The 23,258-nt window shown below is 54.4% G+C and overlaps 2 protein-coding genes across 4 annotated transcripts in view; one reads left to right on the top strand and one right to left on the bottom strand.

Annotated features, from left to right (window-relative positions):
• The window catches only part of PPP2R5D (protein phosphatase 2 regulatory subunit B'delta), a 28,579-nt gene extending 12,417 nt beyond the window's left edge, over positions 1-16,162 (bottom strand). Inside the window, exons 1-10 of one of the 3 annotated variants that reach the window (XM_072857173.1) lie at positions 16,012-16,162; positions 14,996-15,079; positions 7,983-8,202; positions 6,604-6,803; positions 6,108-6,218; positions 4,197-4,289; positions 3,559-3,689; positions 3,096-3,155; positions 2,301-2,409; positions 1,369-1,422 (exon numbers count right to left, since the gene is read on the bottom strand). In XM_072857173.1, the coding sequence (XP_072713274.1) occupies positions 1,369-1,422; positions 2,301-2,409; positions 3,096-3,155; positions 3,559-3,689; positions 4,197-4,289; positions 6,108-6,218; positions 6,604-6,803; positions 7,983-8,202; positions 14,996-15,079; positions 16,012-16,038 (1,089 nt within the window). In that variant the 5' untranslated portion in view covers positions 16,039-16,162. Of the gene's footprint in view, positions 1-1,368; positions 1,423-2,300; positions 2,410-3,095; positions 3,156-3,558; positions 3,690-4,196; positions 4,290-6,107; positions 6,219-6,603; positions 6,804-7,982; positions 8,203-9,248; positions 9,334-14,995; positions 15,080-15,634; positions 15,774-16,011 lie in introns of those variants that run through there. The other 2 variants (XM_072857174.1, XM_072857172.1) reach the window with 2 other exon arrangements.
• Positions 16,163-18,885: 2,723 nt separating this feature from the next.
• Positions 18,886-21,008, top strand: LOC140649903 (testis-specific serine/threonine-protein kinase 4-like). Its single transcript, XM_072857740.1, has 4 exons — positions 18,886-18,981; positions 19,553-19,762; positions 20,127-20,492; positions 20,892-21,008. The coding sequence occupies exons 1-4, from the start codon at positions 18,886-18,888 to the stop codon at positions 21,006-21,008; spliced, it is 789 nt and encodes a 262-aa protein (XP_072713841.1).
• Positions 21,009-23,258: the final 2,250 nt, after the last annotated feature.

Below are 23,258 nucleotides of genomic sequence, written 5' to 3'. Positions count from 1 at the left end.
TGATATGGCCTTGGTATGTCTGGCTGAGACCCAACGCAATACACACTGAAGGTAATGAAATTGGATCTTCCCACGGCTTACCACAAGCACCAAACCAGACCTGAGTCTCTAATCCTGGGGCCACTAACCCATCACCCAGGAAGCAGTGATGAGCTATAGAGCTTTACTATTTAAATAAGCTGCAAAATGAATTCTGGAAATATTGACAGATTTCCATTTCTCTCTTCTCCCTCACCCTACAGTAAGTGCTTTGGCAGGAGGCTGTTGGGCTGGATGTCAGCCACAGGAAGTACTCAGCATGATCAGGAAGCTACTTTATGCAGTTTGTTTCAGAGCAGGCTTTTGGGAACACAGGAAATGGAGGACCCACATTTAAAGGAAAAGCTGAGAAGTCTGCTTCAGCACTGCTGGTGTCAGAGCTGAAGAGCCAGAAAGCTGACAACAGCCGACTGGCTTCCACTGAGCACAGTCAGGCTCACCATGAACGCACACATTTCAGCCAGAGAACAGAACGACCTCAGCTAGCGTTACTCATTAAAATGCTCACACTTTCTGGTGCTCCCTGCTACAGTGACACAAGCACGCGTTCTTTGGCCATCTGCTGTTTTGAGGCTGTGAAGCTCAGCTCTGTAGAAGACATTTCCTGGCCTGCAGTGGGTGGAGAAACACTTGTCTCCTGCTTGCACCCTCTGCCAAGCCGGCATATAGCCTGGTTAACACTACAGGTCTGTTCAGCCAGTAACCGGAATGTGTGAGGTCCCCATCTACACTGCTCACACATTTTAGAAGCTGCTGTTTCCCAGCACTACATCCTGAAGGCAAATGCATCTACAATGTGACTTAACACTATGGAGGTAGCAAACTGATGCTAGAGTAGGAAAGAGAATACTTTCATCAAGGAACAGTGGCTTGCCTAAGTAGACCTTTGTGTCCCTAACCTCATCCCCGCAGTTTTTCAGACAACTCTGGCAGTCTGGAGTGAACTCTTACTATTTCAGGGCCCCCACAAGATCACGCTGGTTCCATGAGATATCAGATGGCCATGTGTTTTGTCTCTGCAGCATCTGTCGCTAGCTGAAAGCTCTGCCCTGAAAGGAGAGCTTGGTATAGTGTTCCTTCTGCTACACCAAGATCTGAAGCACAAAGGAAGACTATAGCCCACCTTCCTGAAGCTTTCAGGAGAGAATGTTAAAGGCCTGCACATGAGCAGCACAGCCCCTTCTGCCCACAGGGAACCAGGCAAACCCAGTAAACAGTCCAGTTGACTCCCAGCCTCTTTAGCCTTTTTTCACCCTTGCTGTACTCTAAGGAAGCTGTGAAGCTTTTTGGGACTTGACTGACACACAGAGGTTAAGCAAGGTTACTCACTGGCTCTGTCAAGCTGCTGTCTTTCTCCAAGAACTGTACAACACAGTACGCCAACTGTAGGAAAAAAACATGGCAAGATTAGAGCTTCCTTAAGTGTACCTGAGATTAAAGTGCCACCACCACCCTAGGCTGGAAGTCACATTATGCCCTCCACAGTGTGTGTGATGAGCAGACAGTTGCAGCTCCAAACGAATCCAGTTCTTCTGACAGCAAGTGAAGGCTCTAAGACCAAGCAGGCAGGGCCTGAGCTCAGGACATTCATGCAGCATAAAGGATAAAACATGAGCCACCTAGAGCAGTCTGCAGCCAACACATTCAAATGCAAGCACAGCTGCACACATGGGAAGGGACAAACCTGACTATCACAAAGCCCTGCCCCATAAAAACAAGGCTGGGAGAACAGACATCACTGCTCAGTACCCATACTTTTTCACTTCCTAGCCTGAGTCCTGATCTTCTCTACTCCTCTACTATGTATTCTAAATTGCAAGAAATGAATCTCTATACCAGCCTAGCAGCCCAGCACACTGATTTTTCCGCATATCCAGCGGTGACTAACAGCTGACACACCACACACACAGGCTGACGACTGCAGCTCAGAATTTTACCTCTCTGGTTTCAGCAGGGCCCCGATATTTCACAAACTTCCAGCACAGAAAGGCAAAGCAGGCCACAGCATTAAGTCAGCAGGAAATGGCAGGATACCCTCCTATCAGCCAGTGGCAAAAAGCACACACGTATACATACAGGCCCAGGCACCACAAGGCTGGGACAAACCACTGCAGTAAGGGACTAGTGCAGAGCCCAAAACGTCTCACAGCAAGAACTTTGTACGACACAGTAATGCAGCGCAGTGAATAGCTATAAGCAAGCCTGAACAATGGCTTTTGCAGGAATCACATTCTGCCCTGGGAACTTGAAGCACTTCTCACCTGCGGATGGTAGACACTGAGAGACTTCACCTTGTGCAGTGGTAACAAGACTCTGATGAGGAACATCTTGTGCTCTTCCTTCAGAGGCAAAGCAAACCCATTGATTATGCTGAGAAGACACAAGAGTCTCATTAACATCTTTACCCAGCAGAAATACAGTATCTCTCACCTCAGAAGAACCAGTGGCTTGCCCTAGCTCTCATTAGTCACTTGAGAAAGCACCCACCAGAAGAAGTGTGGTCGCTGGGGCCCAACCTGCATACCATGCTCAGCGAGAGTGTTTCCTCAGCAGGCACGGCAGGGAAATGCCTCTGATGGGGCCTGGGCTCTGCTCTGTTCTGTGCCAGGCTGAGCCCCCACACAGTTAAGCAGAACGTCTGGGGAAGGCCAGCACAGAGGCAACCCAGTCCTCGAGGCTTGTACTTTACAGAACAGGAGGATGGTGGCATAAGAGAGGGCTGCAAACAGAAGGGCAGTCGAAGCCATGGAGAAGGCTGCCCACTGCTAAGGCTTCTCAGGGTTGTGAGGAACTCTTCTACTGCCTGCTGAGGCAAGACAGCAAGTGTGAGTGGACTCAAATTCAGAAGAACAGGAGACAAATCTGGGGAGGAGAAGGCTGCATTTATCAGCAAGGTGGAGAGTACTTCCACTGTGTGCTTCGTCAGACTGAGATCCTCTGGAAGAGGTGGTTCCTGCAAGAACTGCTGAAGGAGGGCACTGACAGCTCATGCAGCACTCTGGGCTGGGAGGTTTCACTCACTATGGGCCCTCTGGGAGTTCCAAAAGTGCCCTTACCTTCCCAGGATTTCCAGCAGCTCTGCAATCCCATTGTGGTGCTCTGTTTCATAGATGAACCTAAAGAGAAAAGAAGAATGAGAGGTCATTGCCAAACACTGGATACAGTTTGATAAGCAAAAGGAAGGAAAAACGCTGGAGATGGGGAGTTTCCTAGCAAATAACAGAACTCCAAGATGACAGGGCAAGGTGTAAGAGATAGAAGCAAATAAATTCATGGCGCCCAGATCAGCTAAAGCTCACAGGTCCCAACATTTGCTATGTGTGCTGAAGACAGTGCTATCATATCCTCACTGCTCTTAAGCACAAGTGATTGTTATCCCTACCAAAGCAGTGTGACATAACTGAGTCACTTAGCTAATCACAGTCTGGATCAGAGAAAATCACAGCCTAGTGCCCCAAATTTATCTCACTGGATTATCCCATTCACTCACTAGGCCAGTGGCACTAAGAAACATCTCACCTGTAAAATATATTGTTGATCTGCCGCCTCACATATGCTCGCAGACCCAGGAACTTCCCATAGATCCTGTGCAGAATAGTCTTTAGGAAGTCTCGTTCTCTGGGGTCTTCACTGTCAAAGAGATCCAGCAGCTGTGGGGAGAGAAATTCAGTCAGTGTTTGCATACTGCCTGTCTGGACAAAGTTACCAGCAACACTGGGCACTGCTTCTGCTCAGCAAAAGTGGCTCTTTCAGTTGAGTGATGCCTTTGGCACCCTGAGCACAGTGGTTGCTTCCCTGAAACATGCAGCCTCCTAGTCACAAGCTGGAACCATCAGCACTTCTTTCGTCTTCAGAAGCACAGTGATGGCCTGCACACTCTACAAAGTTGCGTGTCCCCAGATTTCCCCTGCAAGGTCCCCAGTGCCCCTCTCCACCTGTACAACGAGTGATGAGTTCCAGGGACTACAGCTTGCACACACTCTTGCCCTGCACAGAGAATTCTGGCTGCTCATTCAAGACTAGACAAGGAAAAAAGAAAACCCACATCATCAAGCACCTGTTGATGAAGCTGGAGTGTTTGCATAACACCTTGACCAAAATTTGTTGCAGGTCCTTCATAAAGGTGGTGCACAGTGGCAGGGGCAACGATTACTTACAGATAGTACAAACTTCTGGTCAATGTATTTCTTGGCTACGTTTGGTTGAAAGTCAGGTGATTCCAGGAACCGGAGGAAGAACTCATACACCAGCTATGGAGGGAGAAGGAGAGATCGCTTAGAAATCCCCCCCATCCTCTCACCAGTGCTTACTTCAGATTTTAAATGTTTTCCTTATCCTTAAGGATTTGAGGAAAGGCTGGGAAGCCTGAATGGGAGCACAGAAAACACAGGAACCTGTGTTTCCCCACCCAGTGGGATCAACTCAGCTGCCCTTGCTCTGATGGGCAGGGGGCCAGTGGCACATAACCACCCAAGTCTGCACGAGATCTCGTCACCTCAAGTCCCACCAAAGACAACAGCCACCTACTCAGATGAAGACACTAGGCCTGGGAAACTCTTCTCCCACCTTCAGCCCATGTCTCTATAGAGAACAGAAACCTCCAGAGGAGATGGCAAAGGCTCAGGCTTCATTGGAAGCCCTTGAGACACACCAAGGAAGAACAGAAAAGCAGAGAAATGAAACGGACCCCAGGAAAACATGTTGTGCCCTCTGCCTCCTGGGGGCTGACTCCAGATTGGCTTGGCCCCAGTAAGCCACGCGAGCTGCATGCTGTGTCCCACTTGGACAACAAAGGGCAGCTTGCTTTAAGTAGGCTGTCAGTGCTGAAACAGCAATTTCTGGTCCTGCTGTCCTCCTAGAGGGATGAGTCCAGGGCTGACCATGCCTAGCGCTTCTGAGGGGCCACTAGGCCAAACAAAAGTGCTGCGTCCCAAAGGTCTGACTCGGGAGTTGAAGGAGCTATGGGGCCACCCATCCACAGGTAGGGCCCAGCTGCCAAGGACAGTAGCACAGAAAAAAATGAGGTGATGACCAAAAAACTCAGCACACACTTGCCACAAATCCATGCTCACTGCTGCTGACTTAACCCTGAGAAACAAATGTTTCCTAGCATTCACAGCACTCTGGTGCTGAAGACACGCCATTTCTATCGATGCTCACATTCCTATGTCAACTGCAGCAGTGAGAAGTGATGAACCACTGCTGCAGAACTGCACCTTATTTCCTCTCTGTATTTTCTGCTTCATTCTGCAGTGTCTGGCATCTTGTTCTGCCTTTGCTTGACAACACATCCCTGTGCAAGTGCCTGGGGAGACCCCCATAAGCTTACCTCCTGATTTCCACTGCTGAGCTCTGCTAAACCATGCTCACTGTTGCTTTCATAATCCTTTTCACCTAGTTTGTCTTAAAGTCTATTTCCCAGGACACACAGCCTAATGAAAAGATCCTTGGCTCCCTTCCCCTCTTCCTCCTCTCCAGTTCCCTGTCTTTTCTCATCAAATGTTTGCTCCCAGTTAATGCAACTGAATTACATCCAGCATACAGGAGACATGTTAGCAGGTGCCAGCACAGGCTTTGCTTTGGCAGCAAGCAGTCCTCTTCCCCCATGTGCCTCCCAAAGAGCTGGGCAAGGAGAGGAACGCTGAAGCAGACAGGGGTGCTGTCTCCAATGCTGCTGAAGCCCAGAGGATGAGGGCTCTCGAGCCTTCAGGAGGGACATTAGCACTGTTGGGAATTGCTTCTTACATAGGCAATATGGCACAACTCCCTCACTCCCAGTAAAGTGTTCACTCCCAGCCTCCCTCAGGGCCACATGGGACCACAGCCATCTGCAGGTGAATGTTGCACACAGTTATCAGCCTGTTTCCAGGACACCCCTGCTGTCTCCATTGCCTGCAAGCCACCTCTGACCCATGGGTGGCAGGCCTGGTCTCTCCCCATCCCAACACCAGCAACCCTTGCAGGCTGGGAAAGCAGCCAGCGGCAGGGCTGGCAGGCTCCAGTACTACATGGGTGCTCGACTTCATGGAGATAAATTCACCAGATGTATATCCCCCCCTCCTCCTCACCTGAAGGTGCGGCCAGGCAGCCTCTAATGTAGGCTCATCTTCCTCAGGGTCAAACTCCGCGCCTGTGGGATTGGATGATGGTGGGAGTGTCCGGAAGAGGTTCACTGAAAACTGAGGTGAGTGAAAAGGTGTATGAATGACATCCCTGCACCTCATGATGGTCCTCCCCGTAGCAAATCCTTCACTGCAGAGCAACACATTGCGATTTGCCATAGCTGTGCCCACAAACAGATCCCTCCCTAGAGGCTGTAGGTTTACAGTCTGCATACAAACTCCACAAGTGGTCTGTGCCAGAGACAAGAGCTTCCACCTCTCCCTACACCAGGCACTGGCATCACCCACCTTCTTCTCTTTCTGGGGGTGGGCAGGTAATGAGGAATGGGTAGGACTGGGGTCACACTTCTCTCTGACAAATCCCTATCCCCTCCTCCCCTCCATGCTTCTGAACAGTCCCTGTTTCTTTGGCACACAAGCACATACTGGCCCCATGCCCTACCATGATAACAGCTTCAGGATAGATGGCCTCAGTGACAACATCACGGTTGTGTGTGATGTATTCCACCATCTCGTTGAGACCTGCTCGCTTCACCTCCTTGAACTTCAGGTCACTGAGGGGGTCAGAGATGAAGTCAAAAAGCACGCAGCACTGCCGCAGCTTCTGGATGAAAAGCTCTTCTCGTTCGTGTGGAGGAGCATCTGTCAGAGAAAGCAGGGAATTCTGTCCTTGGAGATAGGCAGAACATCTTCCTGGTTTGCCCAGGTATCAGTATGGTTTGCTCCATGTCCTGCATTCCCCCTCCCCCATCACAGTTCCCCTTGAGCTCGTGGGAGAAGAGGGAGAGGCAGCGTTATCCCTGCTATGGAGATGGGACAGTGGAGGCAGAGGGATTGCAAGGCCTCTGGAGCAACTATCCCATAGTCCTATGGAAGCACATAGGCGATTTCAAACATGGTAGCAGTTTCTGATCTGATAAGCATTGATCCCTTCCCAGTACAAGGTACACTGGAAAAGGAACTCACTTAACTAGCTCCCATCACAGACCAGTGACACCCACGCCCTGCACCCCAGTCACAAAGGAAGCTGGGCAGAGCACACTGTAGGCTAACCCTCCCCCCAGAGAGCAGACCAGAAGAGAGGGGCCAAGGTGGCAGAGGTCCTATATTAACAGCATTCTCTTTTTGATATGTTGCCACTGGAAACTATACACTGCTAAGGCCAATCAGGCAAACTTACCTCTTGCTTGCAGAACAGCTGCTGAGCTGCAAGGCAGTCGCCCTTCCTAAGAGGACTGCCTACTTCTGTGAGCAATGTCAGCAACGGGTCTGGCTGAGTGACTGCTGAAAATGCTTTCTCCTTGTCCGCACTTAAGTCATGTTTAATTGCACCATTATGTAGACTAACTGCTAATGCTGGATAATTGCCCTAACGTGGACAAGTTCAACAGCACTACCATAATTTGCAATAGAAACACAAGGAGGAGGAGGAGGAGGCCTGGTCCTCTCCCAGGAATGGGTGGCTGTAGGAACCAAGAGCAGTGTGCACCAAGGTCTCTGCACTTCACCTTCCTGCACAACCTGCTGAAGAATCTGAGGCAATCCTACGTACATATAAGCACAAGGGTTTAAATCAGTTCAAATGGGAAGGTAAGTACTGAAGTTCACATTGAGTATCCTCCTTTTCTTTTAGGCTATCCATCAATTCTCAACCTGCTGTCAAGCCAAGCACCTTTCCCAGAGCCATCCCTGCTGCACTGCTGGCAGGAGATTAGCAGGACACTGCCAGGGTTGCTTTGGGAAGAGCCCTTACACCACCGCACTCTGCCTGGAGAAGGCACAGCTTGTCATGCAGGTCACCTCCACCTCCAGCTTCTTTACCTTTAAGGGCTGGGAGCTTTTGCAGTTCCCGGTTTTTGCTCAAATTGAAGCGAGAAGAGCTGTGCCGGCGCTCCTTCTTCACAATCTGGGGTCCCCCCGAATACTTAATCTTATTCAGCTGGGTTGGTGGGGGAGCGCTGTTACTGGGCCGCTTATTTGAAGTTGTCTGCTGTTGCTGCTGCTGCTGCTGCTGCGGTGGCTGCTGCTGAGGCTGCTGGGCCTGATGAGGGAGAAGAGAGTAAAACGACTCATAAGCTTTTACCTACAAGCCTGACAAGCAATCAGATACCGTCAGCATCTTCTTGGACTGAAGAAACTGGGCACATTTTTCACTGTTGCACTTGCAATTCAGTGCATCTCACCCACTCCTGCAGGACTCTAGACCCGTTGGTTGCATTTGCAGCATACTTGCAAAGTGAACATAGTTTTACTCACATCTGCGAGGTACCACAAAGACACCAGAGCCTCTCGGCACACCCAGTGCTAGGGATATGGAAAGCAAAGCCATGTCTTGCAACAAGTTACAGGAGTTTGTTGACACAAAAAAGCAGAAATAAGAACTTTCCGTGGTCCAAACAGAAATCTCAGTGTGCTGCTGCCGCCGATTATAGCACTCTGTACAACACACGGCAAACAAGTTTTGAAAACTAGCAAGTTGCTTCCTTATCCTTGCGCAGGGAACCACCTGGGAAAAAGCAAAGCAGCATGTAGTACAGAGCAGACATGACGGCCCTAGAAAGGCAATAGTGAAGACCACTAAAATCATTGCTACATCCATAGACCAGGAGCTGTTAGTCTATGAACCGCACAGGCCATACCCAAACCTTAGGTCCCAGGCTGTGGGCTTTCCCAACCTGTCCTGGCTGCTCTCTCCATCTCCGCCTTGTCTCAGCCTCACTGCTGTCTGGACTTCTCCTGTCGATTTGCTTTTTCCACATCACCCCTTTTAGCCACACAAACTCTTTCCCTGCACTTTCCTCCAGCAGACATCCTCTCCACTTCATGCTTGTTAAACAGCACTTAGAGAGGCACTTTCTTATTTTTAGCAGGTGACCAGAAACTGAAGCCAGTGTTTGCTCAGCTCAGCTCTGTTCTGACCTTGCTGAAGCTCTGCTGGTTCAAGGCCCACTTGGGCCATAATGGCTCAATAACTGACCCTTTAACACCACACTGACCCAGCTCATGGAAAACTTAATATGGAAGAAGGCAACATGCCGCCAGCAAGCCTATAGCAGAGGACTCAGCTGGAGACAGCACTCAGCTTACTCTGGCTCTGCTGTGTGAGCCCAGCAACGCTCCCTTCCTCAGCTCTGCCACCTCCTTCCCGCTGTCACATGAAGCCAAGGGTGAACCTGTTGAGGACACAACAGGGATAGCACAATGGATGGGGAGCAGAGGTGGGTGAAATCCTTAGACGTCACCCCCTCCTTCCCCCATAAACTCCCAGCTGCCACATACAGCATAGCGGCACAAACACACACCTCCCCAGAACACTGACCAGCAGGATTTTGAGGGAAAGCACCAGCAGTGCAGAAGCTCATTAGAGCTCTCCTCCAAATTAGATATGGCCAGTCTCTTCCTGCAAGGAGCAGCTGAGCTGCAGCTTACCCTGCACAGTCCTTACCCTGAACTGAGTCCTGATGGTTTCCAAAGAAGTGCGGCACAGCACCACAGTGCAAGAGCAAGAGGTACTGCTCCTGCAGCATGCAGGGAGGCAGCAAGGTAGGAATAGGGAAAGCTGCCTACAAGGAGACACTGCTCTACAGATTAGGATCTGTAGAGCAAGTGCAAAAACACCCTGTGAAAAACAGCACCCAAGACGAAACACCAATTGTTTTGTCAAGCCGTTACTTCGAACAAGAAATCAGACATATTTTGTTTCCTTCAAGCAGAGCCAGACCAGAAATCTCAACTGGTTCTGTTTCAAGCTCAGCTCCAAGCCAAGGTGGGGGGAGACAACAAGATTTGAACTCTCTTCAGTTTAGATTTGATCTGGTTCCTTTCATGGAGCAGCATTGACCCATAATGAGAGGAGGGAGTAAGATGAGCTTGTGATGAAAACAGCTGTGTCTGCCAGACAAAGCAGGCCCAGACTACAAACTGGAAGCAACTTACCCTGAACAGTGGTCTTTTCCTCAATTAAGTCAGGCTGAATCCTTGCTGGCAACCTTCCAAGAGAGAGAAGTTCATTCCTCACCCTGAATATTTGAGTATCAGGGCAGCATGAGCCACTCAGATGTTGTCCAGACACTTTTAGGAAGGCTAGTCCTCTACTCTGCATCACTCTCCTTCCACAGGGAAGGAGGGCAAAATCTGAATGCTGAGCCACCATGGAGAAAAGATGGTACAGAGAGAAACAAGAGGCATCGACAGCCTCACAGGTAAGACTGAGGGAAGCAGGACACATGGGTCCTCCTAGCTGATGGGACATGCCTGTCCACTCCCCACCCACCAGAAACGCCACAGGCAAATGTTCTGAGCACAGTGTGTGTACCGCATTGCTAACAGGCTACGGCCACGCTGCCTTCATCAGGGATCTGGAAAAGTCCTTGCCACCAGCTTCTACAGTTTTCAACAGCTGGCATGAAGAGAGACAAAACACAGCTTCAGGTTTAGCTGCTAGTTATTTAAGAAACAGACATACACCTGCAAAAATCACACAACCGAGCTTGCTAGAGAAAATACGATGATGGGGGACGTCAGATAGACTCTTACGCTGCAGTCCTCAGAGGGTTTTATGATGGATTGCTTCTATATGGACTTTCTGGCATCAAGCTGAATACTTGCTTTCAGGAGGTGCTTCCTGTGGCAGGCCTGCCGTCCTTCTGCCTTCAACACCTCCTACCTTGACCAGATGAATCAGAAGAGACTTGTTTTAAGTTTCCTAACACTTCTCTGAAGTTTCCATCCCTGAAAACACAGCAGACTGCTAAAACTGAAAGCTTTTCTCTTAATGCACAGGTATCAGCCTCACAGACTGTTTCCCCAACATCAACACCAGCTGACCACTACATGGCTACAGGCACACATCTACCTGATCAGGCTCAGCCCCCTCCTGACAGGCAGGGCTCACACCGCTATGGCACAGCCGGCTGCTTGGGAGACACTGTTTGCCAGCGGCTGTTATGCTGCACGTGCTAAAGTGACCGGAGAACAGCACAAGCACAAAGCTGTTCGCCCAAGCACGGTGCAGCAGCCCTACCTTTCCCGCTGCAGGGGAACGGCTACTCGTGCCTACAGGGTGGGCCAGCCCCAACTGCAACCGTGTTTGAGCTCCCCCAAGCACAGGCCCCCTGGCTTCACAGCACTTCCTCCCCACTGGTTCCCACCACCTCTCCTCCTTGCTAGGAACTTGCCTGCACAAGTCAATGAGCCCCAAGCCCTGGGCTTGCTCTGTGCCATTTCTCTTCACCCTGGGCTCCCAGGGACAGAGACCCTCTTCCCCCAGCCACCCTGAGCTGTGCCAGCTTCTCCTCCGCTCTCCTAACCCATGCATGACCTCACCTCTGCAGGCACTCCTACCCTGGCTGGGTGCATCGCCACTCGGAAAGCCCTTCTGCCTCACTGGTCCCTTGAGCATCCCCCGCTTGCTAAGCTTCTCAGCCCAGATCTGCTCTCAGCTCCTCCTCCTCAGATGACTCTTCCCTTCCCATCCCTCAAGTCAGTACCTGCTCTCTTTGTCTGCTGTTACACAGCTTCCCTATTAAAATCAAGCTCTCTGCTTCAGAAGTAACATCACTGTAACGCCTGTCTCTGAATAATGAACTTCAGGTACTGCAGTAACAAGCCCCATGGAGATATCTGCAAAACATGTAATACAGCAGCTCAGTGAAAAGGAGCACCCTCTCCCAGAGCTGCAAATCTCATCAGCAAGGCTCCAAGCTGCCCTTGAGGCTGCAGAGCAACTCCTCTCTCCTCTTTACTGCTGCTGCTAATCCCTGCTCCCACTTCCAGGTCATTAACTCTCTTCCCCACCCAGCTGCCTCTCCCAGTCTTTCTGGCCAGGAGGAGTAACTCTTTCTCATCCTCTCATTCAATGCTGCCTTGGTCTCTGACATTATTTCTTATTTCTCCTTAAATAGCCACGCAGAAATTCTCTCCATTCATATCTTCATCATGTTCCAGAGAGAACAAACTAAACAAACATTTTATTTCACACTCCCTGCTCTCGTGTTTTCCTCTACTGCTCCTGTCTCTTCCTGAGCAAACTGCCCCCCGCAAAGCAAGGGGCTGGCCAAGCTCTGCTGGCTCTTCACCTCAGATAGCTTCACCCTAAGATGGGCATCTAGAAGAGCACTGCACTACCCCCGTACTTACAAGGGAACTCAAACACTTGCTTTCCCTTGTGGGAATGTGTCTGCTTTTGAACATATCTGCCCTTCCAGATCAGCTCCACTAAAAGCTCCTTCACTGCAGAGAACAAAGCACTATGCTTAAGGGTTTCTGGACTGATTCCTACCCTCTTCATCTCCCTCCACAGAGATCCCCATAGGAGGTCCTTGTCTGCTTCACTTGCTCAGATCTGTCAAACCAGAGCTGCTCTTCAACAAGCTTTACTCATTCCACCAGCCAGACAACTTGCCTGCAAAACAAGTCACAACTTTCTGGTACCAGGATAAATTAGGGCTGAGTCCTCCCCTCCTTCTTGGAGCACGGTGTGAGAGAGGAAAGTACATACTGGAAGAGGGCTGCCCAAATGTTACTCTCCTGCTACAAACCCATTAAGCATCAATTGAGAGATGAAGAAAAAAGAAAATTCTCTTTGGTGCACACAACTTTCACCCTAGAAAAGGCAACCAATCAACCATAACTCCATGGAGGAATTTACAGGGTGCAAAACCCTCACAATGGCAACAGAGGCATCCAGGCTAGGCTCAGCCCATCAACCCCACCAGGCAATACCACTCCTGGTGTTTCACGAGTCAAACCACCTACTGTTTCTGACACGAGGAAGGAGACTCACTCCCAGCACACATTACCTAATTCCTCACGGTCCCCCAATGTGAAAGTTAAAATACCTTTCTGTGCTTCCTGAAGAGCAGGAAAATCGCATTCAAACTGGTATACATTTCTTCTTATCAAGCAAAGAGCTCTCTTCCATTCTGCAGCAGAGGAGTCCAGAGACAGGAAAGGACCAAGAGAGAACAAATTTCACAGCGCACTCAACAGGGAAAGTGAGAAGAGACCTATGGAAGTGCACACTGCAGAGGTGTCTCCTTTCTGCTCTGCTCTCTGTTCCTATGATCAAAGGAGACCCAGCCTTCCATCTTAAAGAAGGGCTGGATTTTGTTTGGAGTATGAGGAAGTGGCTGGGTATGTTTTGTGGGAGGGAAGGTTAGACGCATCACTTTAAGTTTCTTCTGCACCCAGGCACAACCAGACATTACGTGCTGTTTCAGGTCACAGAAGGAAGCTTGTAGCCTGCACTATTCTTCCTTTCTTACTGCACCGCTTGTAACCAGGAGAGCAGTGCCACAGCCCACCGCTAATTTGGATGGGGACATCAGAGTGCTCTGCTTTGATGGCTATCTGTCACCCTCGCACTGCAAGACCCAGGCTTTCCTTCCTCTTCCCAGAGCTGTGAATTCAACAGACAAAGAGTGACAAATAAATAAACGGTAAGCCTGACCCCCTGATACCAAGGCAGGAGTTCTCTTACTTCCTTGGAGTCAGCGGACAGCTCTCCCAGCAAGCTGTTTTCACCTGTATACACAAAATAAAATGCGCAGAGGCCAAGAACAGGATGGGATACAAAAAGAGGACCTACAAAACTGCTACCTGCTCCAAGGCAAACAAACTCAGCTTCTGACTCCTTGCTGGCCACACAGCAGGTTAGGCATAAGCATGGCTTGGACCCTGAAACCGAGTGGCTAGTAGCAGGGATATTTTCTGAGGCTCTGCAACACAGATCTATGCTTTGAAGGAGACTCTAAAATAACCTTATTTTGACTACGACCATCCCACTGAACTACAGATTTCTTCCTAGTCTTCATTAGCCTTACATGTCTCCTACCCCCAATCCTCCAAATTACAAGTGCAATGTGTTCCAGACAAGACTCGAGCACGCAGGCTTCCATGGACATAGAAGTGGCACAGCTTGTTTGCCAAACTGCAGTATTAAAAAAAAAACAAACCACACACATATGCATGCTTCCTTGGACATGCATACACGTGTACAACACTCTTCTGAGCCAAGTCTCAAAATCCACAACCACACTGTTTGAGTGCTGGACAAACTCAAGTCTACCAGGAAAGTTGCAGTTTATCCAAATTTTTGCTAATTCTAAGCACAGCTTATCATATTATCACGTTCTGCTGAGGCCATTCTAACACATCTAGCTTGGCAACATCAACATTGAGGGCGAAAGAGACTCTGCACAGCTGGGAATACAGACTGTGCCTTCTTGTGAGTAATGTTGTGTTCAGCAACAAGGCTGTTATACCAAAGGAGAACCATTTAATCTCTAACAGTTGTCCTCTATTCTTTCAGGTGTCCTATCCATTACTTCCTAATCTCACTCCCCCAGAAAATGCCTCAGAAGAACACGTTTCTTTTCTATTGCTTCTCACTACTCTCCCACTCTGACAGAAGCTGACAACAGAGTTTATTGCGCTTTGCTCTGACAGGAGCGAGGAAGCCGCTCCCGTCTGTCAGGCTTCCTCCTTCTTGATAATCGTGGCTCTTCCCTCTCTGCAGCCAACTTTACCACGCTGTGCCCACCTCTGCGAGCAGCGCTTGCCATCAGCTTCGTGCCAAATCTCTTTTTGCAGGGCTGTAGGGCATGAGACTCATCCTGTCTCTTCCAAAGTCACGGTTCCCTTTGGGCCGACTTTCAAGGGGAACTAACTTCATCTTAACTTTAGTCTTTGCTACCGTCTTCTCTGATTCCTTAAGATCCTGGTGACACACGTTATCTGGCAGAGCAGCTTGAAGGAGCTAGAATGAAAGACGTTATTCCTCCTCAAAGATGAGCTGTACATGCACACTGCTGTATCCAAGGTGAAAGCCTTACCTCTTCCGAATTCTCTGCCCCACCATCCTTCCCGCTACTGCTGCTGCCAGGCTTTGTGGTGCTTTTGGTAGACTTCGGAGACTCCTGAAACGATGAAAACATGTTCAGAGAAAATTTCGCCTTGTGCACGATTTTAGCATCTCTTTGCAGAGTTCAGCTGTGCACTACCACAGACCCACCCCACCTCCGCCCCTGCAGCAAGCCCTGCTTCGGGCGGTAACTCCCAGCCCTCTTCCCCCGAGAAGGGCACCCCGAACGACTCCCCTGGCAGCAGACGCCCGTCGCGGGGGCACGGGCCCAAGCAGGAGCGGTGCTGGCACGTCCCGACCCGGTCACCGCAGGCTGACCCCGGCCGGGCACCCCTGGGTGACAGGGCCCCGCGCCCACCCAGCCTGGGCCGGCCCTTCCCCGGGGCACGGCCCCGCCGCTGCCCACCGGAGCGACAAGGTGCAGGGCACCCACAGCCCCGGCGGGCACGGGGCACGGCCCGGCCCGCCTACCCCGGGCGGCGGCAGAGGCGGATCCGGGCCCCCACCCCGCCTGCGAGCAGCGCCGGGCGGCGGGCGGAGCGGGCAGCGGGGCACCGGCAGCCCCCGCCGGCCGCCCCGCAGCGGGGCCGGGACACGGGTGGGGCCGTACCTCCCCCACCGGGGGCATCGCGGGGGAGGGGCGGCCGTGCCCCGGCAGCCCCCGCGACCTCCTGCCGCCTCCCGAGCGCGCGGGGCGGGGCGGGCCGCAGCCCCCGCTCCCCCGCCGGGCTCGCGCGGGGGCACCGGCACCGGCGGCCGCCCCTCCCCCCGCGCGGCGCGCGCCCCCGCCGCCCTCCTGCACCACCCGCCCCGCCCGCCCCGGGCGCGCGCCCCGCCCCCTGCCGGCCGCAGCCCCGCGCGCGCCCCCGCCCGAGGGCCGCGCCGACGGAAGGCCGCGGCGGGGAGGGCGGCGGGAGCGGGCGGCCGGCCACCGGGCCGCGCCCGGGCCGCGCGGGGGCACCCCGGCGCCGCCGCCGCCCGCCGCACCTTCTCCTTCTTCAGCTTGTAGGGCATGGTGAGCGCCGGGCCCCAGCCGCTCCGCGCCCGCCGCCGCCGCCGCCTGCGCCCGGGCCCGGCCGCAGCGCCCTGCTCCCATTGGGCCAGCCGTGCCGGCCTGCCTAGCAACAGCCGCCGCCGCCGCCGCGCGGCGCTGACGCAGGGCAGCAGATTTTTGTCATTGGCGAAACCGCGCACCGGCGCCGGGCCCGCCCCCGGGGGCGGGGCGGGGCGGGGCTGCGGGCGAGCGGCTCTTCCGGGGCAGTGCCGCCAGCCGTGCCGGTCGCGGCAGGGCCGGGCCCCGGCCCCAGCTGCAGCTGCAGCTGCAGCTCCAGCTCGGCGCGGGCGGGCGGGCGGGCCGGAGGCGCCGGTGCCCGGGTGTTCCCCCACCGGAAAGCGGCTCTAGGGGCGTGCGAGCAGGGGCGGGTCTGCATGGGAGCCCCGGCGCTGGCAGGCGCCCGGCCACGGCGGGGAGGCGCCGAGCAGCCGCTCGGGGCTGCCGGGGCCCTGCTGCGTCCACATGCCTCCCGGAGGGCAGGAGTGAAAGTGGCGGGCGTCCTTCTCCTCCCGCCGCGTCCTGCGCTGCTCTTCCCTGCATCGCTTGGGGAGGAAGAGCCCTACCAACCTGAGCTGGCCCCAGGGGCTGCGCCCCACCTTTGCAGGGCAGGTGCTTGTTGATGCTCCGAGGCACGGCTGTGGGGAGGCTGTTGATGGAATAACGGGGTCAGTGCAATCTGGTGGGTGGATGGATCCGAGGGTGGATGGAAACGTGCGTGTGGAAGCACTGCAAGGCCCAGCACAGCCAGAACAATGCCCCTGCTGATAATGGAGAAGGCTGTTCCTGGGACATGGGTCCCCGGACACTTCCCTGCTCGCATGGGGCAACTCGGGCAACTCTTTGGCAGGTGGCCCTGCATCCTCGCAGTAGGAGGGCAGCCTCCAACAGCCTGCAGACATTGCCTTCAAGCTGATGTTCAACGTAGGGAAAAGCAACCAGCGGGCAGAAAGCTGCCTTCAAGTTCATGGACCTGAACTGAGCAGGGCCTGCTGGCAAAGGGCCACCCTGTTAGGGCTCGTGATGCCTAGAGGGTCTAAGGTCGGTCCAAAAGCTTATTGTCAGCGTGCTTAAGATGGTGGCTGCTGGCCTATTGCAAGAGGTGCAAGAGCTCCCATTCACTTTAGCCAAACTTGCGGTAAGGATCACTGACTTCGAGCAGGTGAAGCTTTTGCCTACAGCCTGTGTTGTGCTGTGCATTGTGGGCTTGTTACTGGGAAACCAATACTGGGTCCTTGGCCCTACACAGCCACTCCGCACAGGGCACGCTCTCAGACGGGATGTGGCGCATCACTGGGGAGCAGAGTGGGGCACTGGGCTGTGTCAGAGATGCTTCAGTAGGAGCACAATCTGTTCAAAAGCATCAGGTGAACAAACCTGGCATGGCACGTGGGGGGAAAAATTTCCCTGAGACTATTACAAAAGATCAGTCCAACAGTTTATTGTCAGTGTGCTTATCATCATCATCATGGGCTTGACAGCCATCTGCACTCAAGAGGTTCCCCAGGAGCAGAGCGAGGCCCTGGTTGCTGTTGTCCCTCTCCTATGTCATGCATTAGTGACCCTGGCTGGAGCACCGGCACAACCATCTGGGTGCTTGTGAGCAGGGCAGTGTGCCAGTGTGGGCAGGTAAAAGCCACTTGATCGAAGAGTTCTTAGCTATCACCGCTCCCTCTCGTAAGTTGTCACACTGAGTTCTGGATTGGCTTTCCTTGCAGTTCCTCTGGTGACTGGTCCTGGAGGACCTCAGCTTCACCAAGCTGCTGTTTGGCCCCTGAATTCCTCCCAGTGCCAAGCAGCTGGTGTTTGGCCCTAATTCTCCTGAACTTGCCAGCAGAGGAGTTGCATCCCATTGCCTCAGCTGCTCAGCAGCTGCCTTTTTCAGCAAGAGCCCTGCACACCCAGTGCAAGCACATGAGCAGTGAGACCTGCCCCATGCCAGTCTCAATTTCCAGCCTAGTCTTGGTCATGAAGGATGTGCTTGCCCAGAGCAGGGAGTGTTGCAAAGAGCCAAACTGTAGTTTTTCAAGCTTGCCAAAGAGCTCTGGAAGAGGTTTCACCAGAAAGCCCTTTGCTGCCACCTGCCTGGCCTCTCAGGCCAGGACACCTCAGGGTCTGCAGCAAACCCCAACACGTGAGGTCTGCATCACCCCAGCTGGGGCTGCTGGCAGCACTCCCCCCACACCCAGAGTTGGGGACCCCCTCCCAGCTCCGGACTGTGATGGCTCCAGGGTGTGGGGCCCTCAGCTCAGGGCGGGCAGCGAGAGGACTCGTGCTTTGTCCCCCCTCGAGCAAGAGTGCTCGACTGTTGTCCCCTCTCGCTACGTGGACAGCACAAGTTGGGGACCTCAGCTCTTCTGCTGCTGCTGCTGCTGCTCCAAGGGATCTTCTAGGCCAGCTCGGGTAGCTGACCTTCCAGCTGGGAGGCTGGGTATCGGCTATGGCTATCAGTGGTTCTGGGGGGCTCGGAGGAGCGTTCTCAGAAACAACTGGCCAGCTACTGCTGCAAAGCTGCAGGAGAGGAGGAACCTCGTCTGCTCCTGCCCACTGTGCCCTGCAGCCATCCTGGCTGCCCTCCCTGTCACCCCAGCTCTGTGGGTCATTGGCGGGTGGGTGGCTGCTGCCGGTGCTTGCCGGGCCTTGGCATGAGCTCTGCCGGGGGCAAACCCTGAGCAGGAGCGGAGGAAACGGCCAGAGAAGGGCGAGGTGTGCTGGGGGCTGGGAGGGGCACAGAGGTCTGGGGGCACCTGGTTCTAGCCGGGGTCCCCCCAGCCTTGCTTGACCCCCCCCAAGCTGTGCTGCCCACAGGCATGGCAGAGGTGCCCCCCGACCCTAACACCGTCCTGGTGCTGGGAAAGATGGGCTTCCAGCTGGGGCCGCTGCTGGCTCACAGTGCCTACTGGGAGGTGTATGAGGGTGCAGCCCCCCACTGTGGCACAAGGTGGCCGTCAAGGTAATCTCCAAAAGGAAGGCACTGGAGGAAGACCTCAGGAAGTTCCTGCCCCATCAGATGCAGGCAGGGCGAGCAGGGGGCATTGGCAGGGGGCAGCAGGGGGGCCCCCTGAGCATCATGAAATGCTGTGGGGCAAGGGGGCGGCATCGGAGGGTCCCTGGGGTATCGGGGGCTAAGGGGGGCAGGGGGAGCACCCTTTGGGGACCTTCATGGGCAGGGGTGCTACTGGGAGGCTCAACGGGGCAGGAGCGTTGGAGGGGTCGAAGGGGCTGGGAGTGGTTGGGGCAGTCCGTGGGTAGGGGGGCTCTGGGGGCACCGGGGGGCAATGGGCAGGGATTCAGAGGGGCAGGGAGCTATTGGCGGTGGGAGCTCCAGGAGGATGGCAGGCGTGGTGGGCACTTTGTGGGGAGCTGCCAGGGGTTAGGGGAGCGTTGGGCAAAAGGGGCGGGGGTGCAGGGGGTGCAAGGCAAAGAGGGCCCAGAGGGGGGCAGGCCTGTCCCACATCAAGCCCCTACTGCCCACAGGTCTTGAAGGGCTTGTGCCACAAGCACCTCATCACACTGCATGGAGAGGAGGACGGGCTTCTACCTCCTCATGGAGTTGGCCCCCTCGGGGAGCGTCCTGGAGTGTGTGCAGAGCCAGGGGCCCTGCTCCCAGGGCCGGCAGGGCTCTGGTTCTCCCAGCTGCTCCTTGCTCTGGCCTACCTGCACAGCATGGCCATCATCCACCAGTGGGTGAGCATGGGGGTAAGGGGTCCCTGCTCTGGCAACCGGGGACAGAGCTCCCCGAGGTAGCGAGGGCTCTGCAGGACCCCAGCCATGCTGCCTGGAGGATCATTCTCCCCAGCCCAGCCCAGGCACTGAAGGGCCTCCTGGAAGCCTCTCTGCCTCCACACCTCCGCCTGCCGCACCACACCCTTACCTACCCTCCCTCCACATGGCCACCTGCCCCCCAGCTCCCAGTCCAAGCCCTCTTCCTCCCAGAGGAGCCCCCAGCCCCTCATCTACCCACAGCTCCCTCCTTGGCCCCGACCTCCCCCTTCCCACAGCTGTCATCGGCCCCTGCCTGCCCCCAGCACGTGCTGCCTCTCCCTTGCAGGGTCTTGAAGCTGGAAAACCTTCTCCTGGACAGCAAGGACAAGGTGAAGGTCTCCATCTCCAGCTTCTCCAGGATGGTGGCCCTGCAGGATGCCAGTGGGTCCTCGGGGCCTCCCGACATGCAAGGCTGCCCGCCAAGGCAGCGCTGAGCCAGACCTTCTGCGGGTCCTATGCTTACGCCTGTCCTGAGATCCTGCAGGCGCAGCCCTATGACCCCTTCCTGGCAGACACCTGGAGCGCCGGTGTCATCCTCCATGCCCTGCTCCTGGGCTGCATGCCCTGGGATGCCACCAACCTGCAGCGCCTCCTGCGTGAGACCCAGCGGCCCCCTGCCTTCCCCCAAAGGCAGCTCCTGCCCCGAAGGCAGGTACTGCAAGGTGGAGGGCTGGGGGGACATTGGAGGGGCATTAGGGGGCACTGAGAGCATTGGAGGGTGGAAGAGCAGAAGACAGGGGTCAAGGGAATGGGGGGGCGGCTATGGGGCTTTGGGGGCACCTAGGAAGCATTAAGGGGGAGCTAGGGCCATGAGAGGGCATGGGGAGCTTTGAGGACCATGGGGAGGGTGCTAGAGGGCAGCTGGGGGTCATCAGAGGAGAGGTGGAGGGCATTGCGGGCACTGTGGGGGCATTGAGGAGCTAGGGGGCACTGAGGAGCATTGGGGGCAGCTGGGGCACCAGGGGGCAGGACGCTGGGGTGGGAGTGTGCAGGGGTCTCCCAGACGATGGGCTTCCCCCAGGTCCCACCCTGACCCCCATGTCCCCCCCAGGAGGTGATCTTGCGCCTGCTGTGCCCAGCCCACCAGCACCTCTCAGCCACCAAGCTGCTCTGGACCTGCTGGGTCTCTCGATTCCTGCCCCCAGGGCACCTGCCCTCGGACACCTAGGCTGCCAACCACTCGGCACCCATGTGCAGTTTTGGGGCCCCCTCGACTTCAGGGGGCCACTAATAAAAGCCTTGAACCCACTCTTGGCTCCCTCTTTCCTGGTGGAACCCCCATCACGGAGAGCCCCTGCAAAGGGACCTCCCCTAATCCACAGTGGCATCATCCTCCAGTCCACAAAGCAGCCTCCCCATCTGAGGACATCTCTCCATTCAAAGCCTCTCTGTGACCATGGGAGCAGCCAGGCCTCAGGAATGGGGAGGTTCCCACCATAAGCAGAGCCATCCCCAGCCTCCCAGGACCATTTCTCCAGTCCCTTTGTAATCTTTGTGGCCCTTTGCAGCACTTGCTCCAGTACATCTGTGTCTCTCTTGTACTGGGCGGCCCAGAACTGGACATGGCACTCTGGGGGTGGCCTCACCAGGGCTGAGGAGAGGGGAAGGATCACCTCCCTCCACCCACTGGCAACACTCCCCCTAATGCAGCCCAGGAGGCTCTTGGCCTTTGTTGCCCCAAGGGTGCACTGCTGCCTCATGTCCAACTTGGTGTCCAACAGGAGACCTCCAGGGCCTTCTCTGCCATGTTGCTTTCCAGCTGGTTGGTCAGCCTCTGGCAGGTACTGTATCAGGTTGCTTCAGCGTTACCTCCCCTTCATAAAGCCATGCCAATCTACTACTCCTGATGGCCGCCTTGTCCTCCATGTGTCTGGAAATGGTTTCCAGGATTACTTGCTCCATCACCTTCCCAGGGATCAAGGTGAGGCTGGCCAGCCTGTAGTTCCCTGCATCCTCCTACTCGCCCTCCTTGAAGACAGCAGCAATACTTGCTTTCTGCCAGTCCCCAGGAACCTGTCCCCAGCACCATGGCCGTAATTACACAGCTGATGGAGAGTGGTCTCGGAAGGACTTCAGCCAGCTCCCTCAGCACACCGGGGGCATCCCATCTGCTCCCAGGGACTTGTCTCTGTCCTGTTTGTTTAAATGTTCCTCAAACCGGTTCTCCCTTCCCAAGGGGAGCTCTTCTTCACCCCAGGTACTCCCTCTGGCCTCAGGGGCCTGCGATTCCTGAAGGCAGCAAAGGCTAGAAAGTTTTGAGGCCATGGCTGGCTGGTTGTCATACCTCCAGCATGTACTTGTGCCTGGGGTTTACCCTCCCCACTTGTAGAACTTTGCACATCCCTTTGTTGAACTTCATGAGGCTCATTTCTCCAGCCTGGCCAGTCACCTCTGAACAGCAGCACAACCCTCTGGTGTATCAGTCGCTCCTCCCGGTTTTCGATCATCTGCAAATTTGGTTGAGGGTGCACTCTGACCCATCATCCAGGTCATTAATGAGGAGAAAGAGTAGTTGCCCATGGAGCAGGTTGCCCAGAGAAGCTGTGGATGCCCCATCATTGGAAGTGTTCAAAGTCAGTTTGGGCAAGGCTTAGAGCAACTGGATTGAGTGAAAGATGTCCCTGCCCATGGCAGAGAGGTTGGACTAGATGATCTTTAAGGTCCTTGCCAAACCAAACCACTCTATGATTCTGCACGGACTCTTGAATTCCTGGAGATGAAGTCACCAGATCTGCAGCATCTGGAGGAGGTTTGCAGAAAACTGAGGTGAGCAAAAAGGGGTTTGAATGACATCCCTGCACCTCGTGACCGTCTGTCACTGACCACTGTCACTGGCAAGTAAGATGGTCAGTGTGGAGAAAACTGTGGAGAGACGCCTTTTGGACACCTTCAGACACACTGGTGAAGAATCGCCCAGGCAGGCAGGTGAGTAGAAATGCTTCACAGATGTTTTACTTCTTAACTGATAACTCTGTAATCTAAAAAGCACTACTCATTTCAACATGGGGCTTTCAGAAACTGGCTTAGCTACAGCCAAGGATGTATCAGGAGAGTGGTGGAAGCACTCTAGCTTTGATGGAGAGGCTTGGCTCAGCCCCTGCATAGCAGACTGGAGCACTAGCACACACTGAAACTCTGTCCAGCTCTGCTGTCTCCAGTCAGTGCTGTGTCTACTGTTGACTAGGAAAACTAGCAGGTAGCAGGCAGGGTGTTGTGGTGACTTGGGAACATCAGCAAGTGACACTTCTCTCAGTCGCTAGGAGCATTGCACAATGGACCTTTCCAAAGTTGGCTCTACCCTTAGTAACCTGGATTTTCCTGCCTTTAGGAAGTCAGCATGGGAGGATGGCTCCACAGTCTCCTCCATCTGAACTCTCCATAATTTCCTCTACATGGTCCAACCTGGGGACAGTTGGAC

The sequence above is a fragment of the Ciconia boyciana genome, chromosome 3, assembly GCF_034638445.1.
Source record: "Ciconia boyciana chromosome 3, ASM3463844v1, whole genome shotgun sequence".
In the NCBI taxonomy this organism is placed as follows: domain Eukaryota; kingdom Metazoa; phylum Chordata; class Aves; order Ciconiiformes; family Ciconiidae; genus Ciconia; species Ciconia boyciana.
The sequence above is the reverse complement of the archived record's forward strand: the minus strand, read 5'-3'. Positions and strand labels throughout refer to the sequence as shown.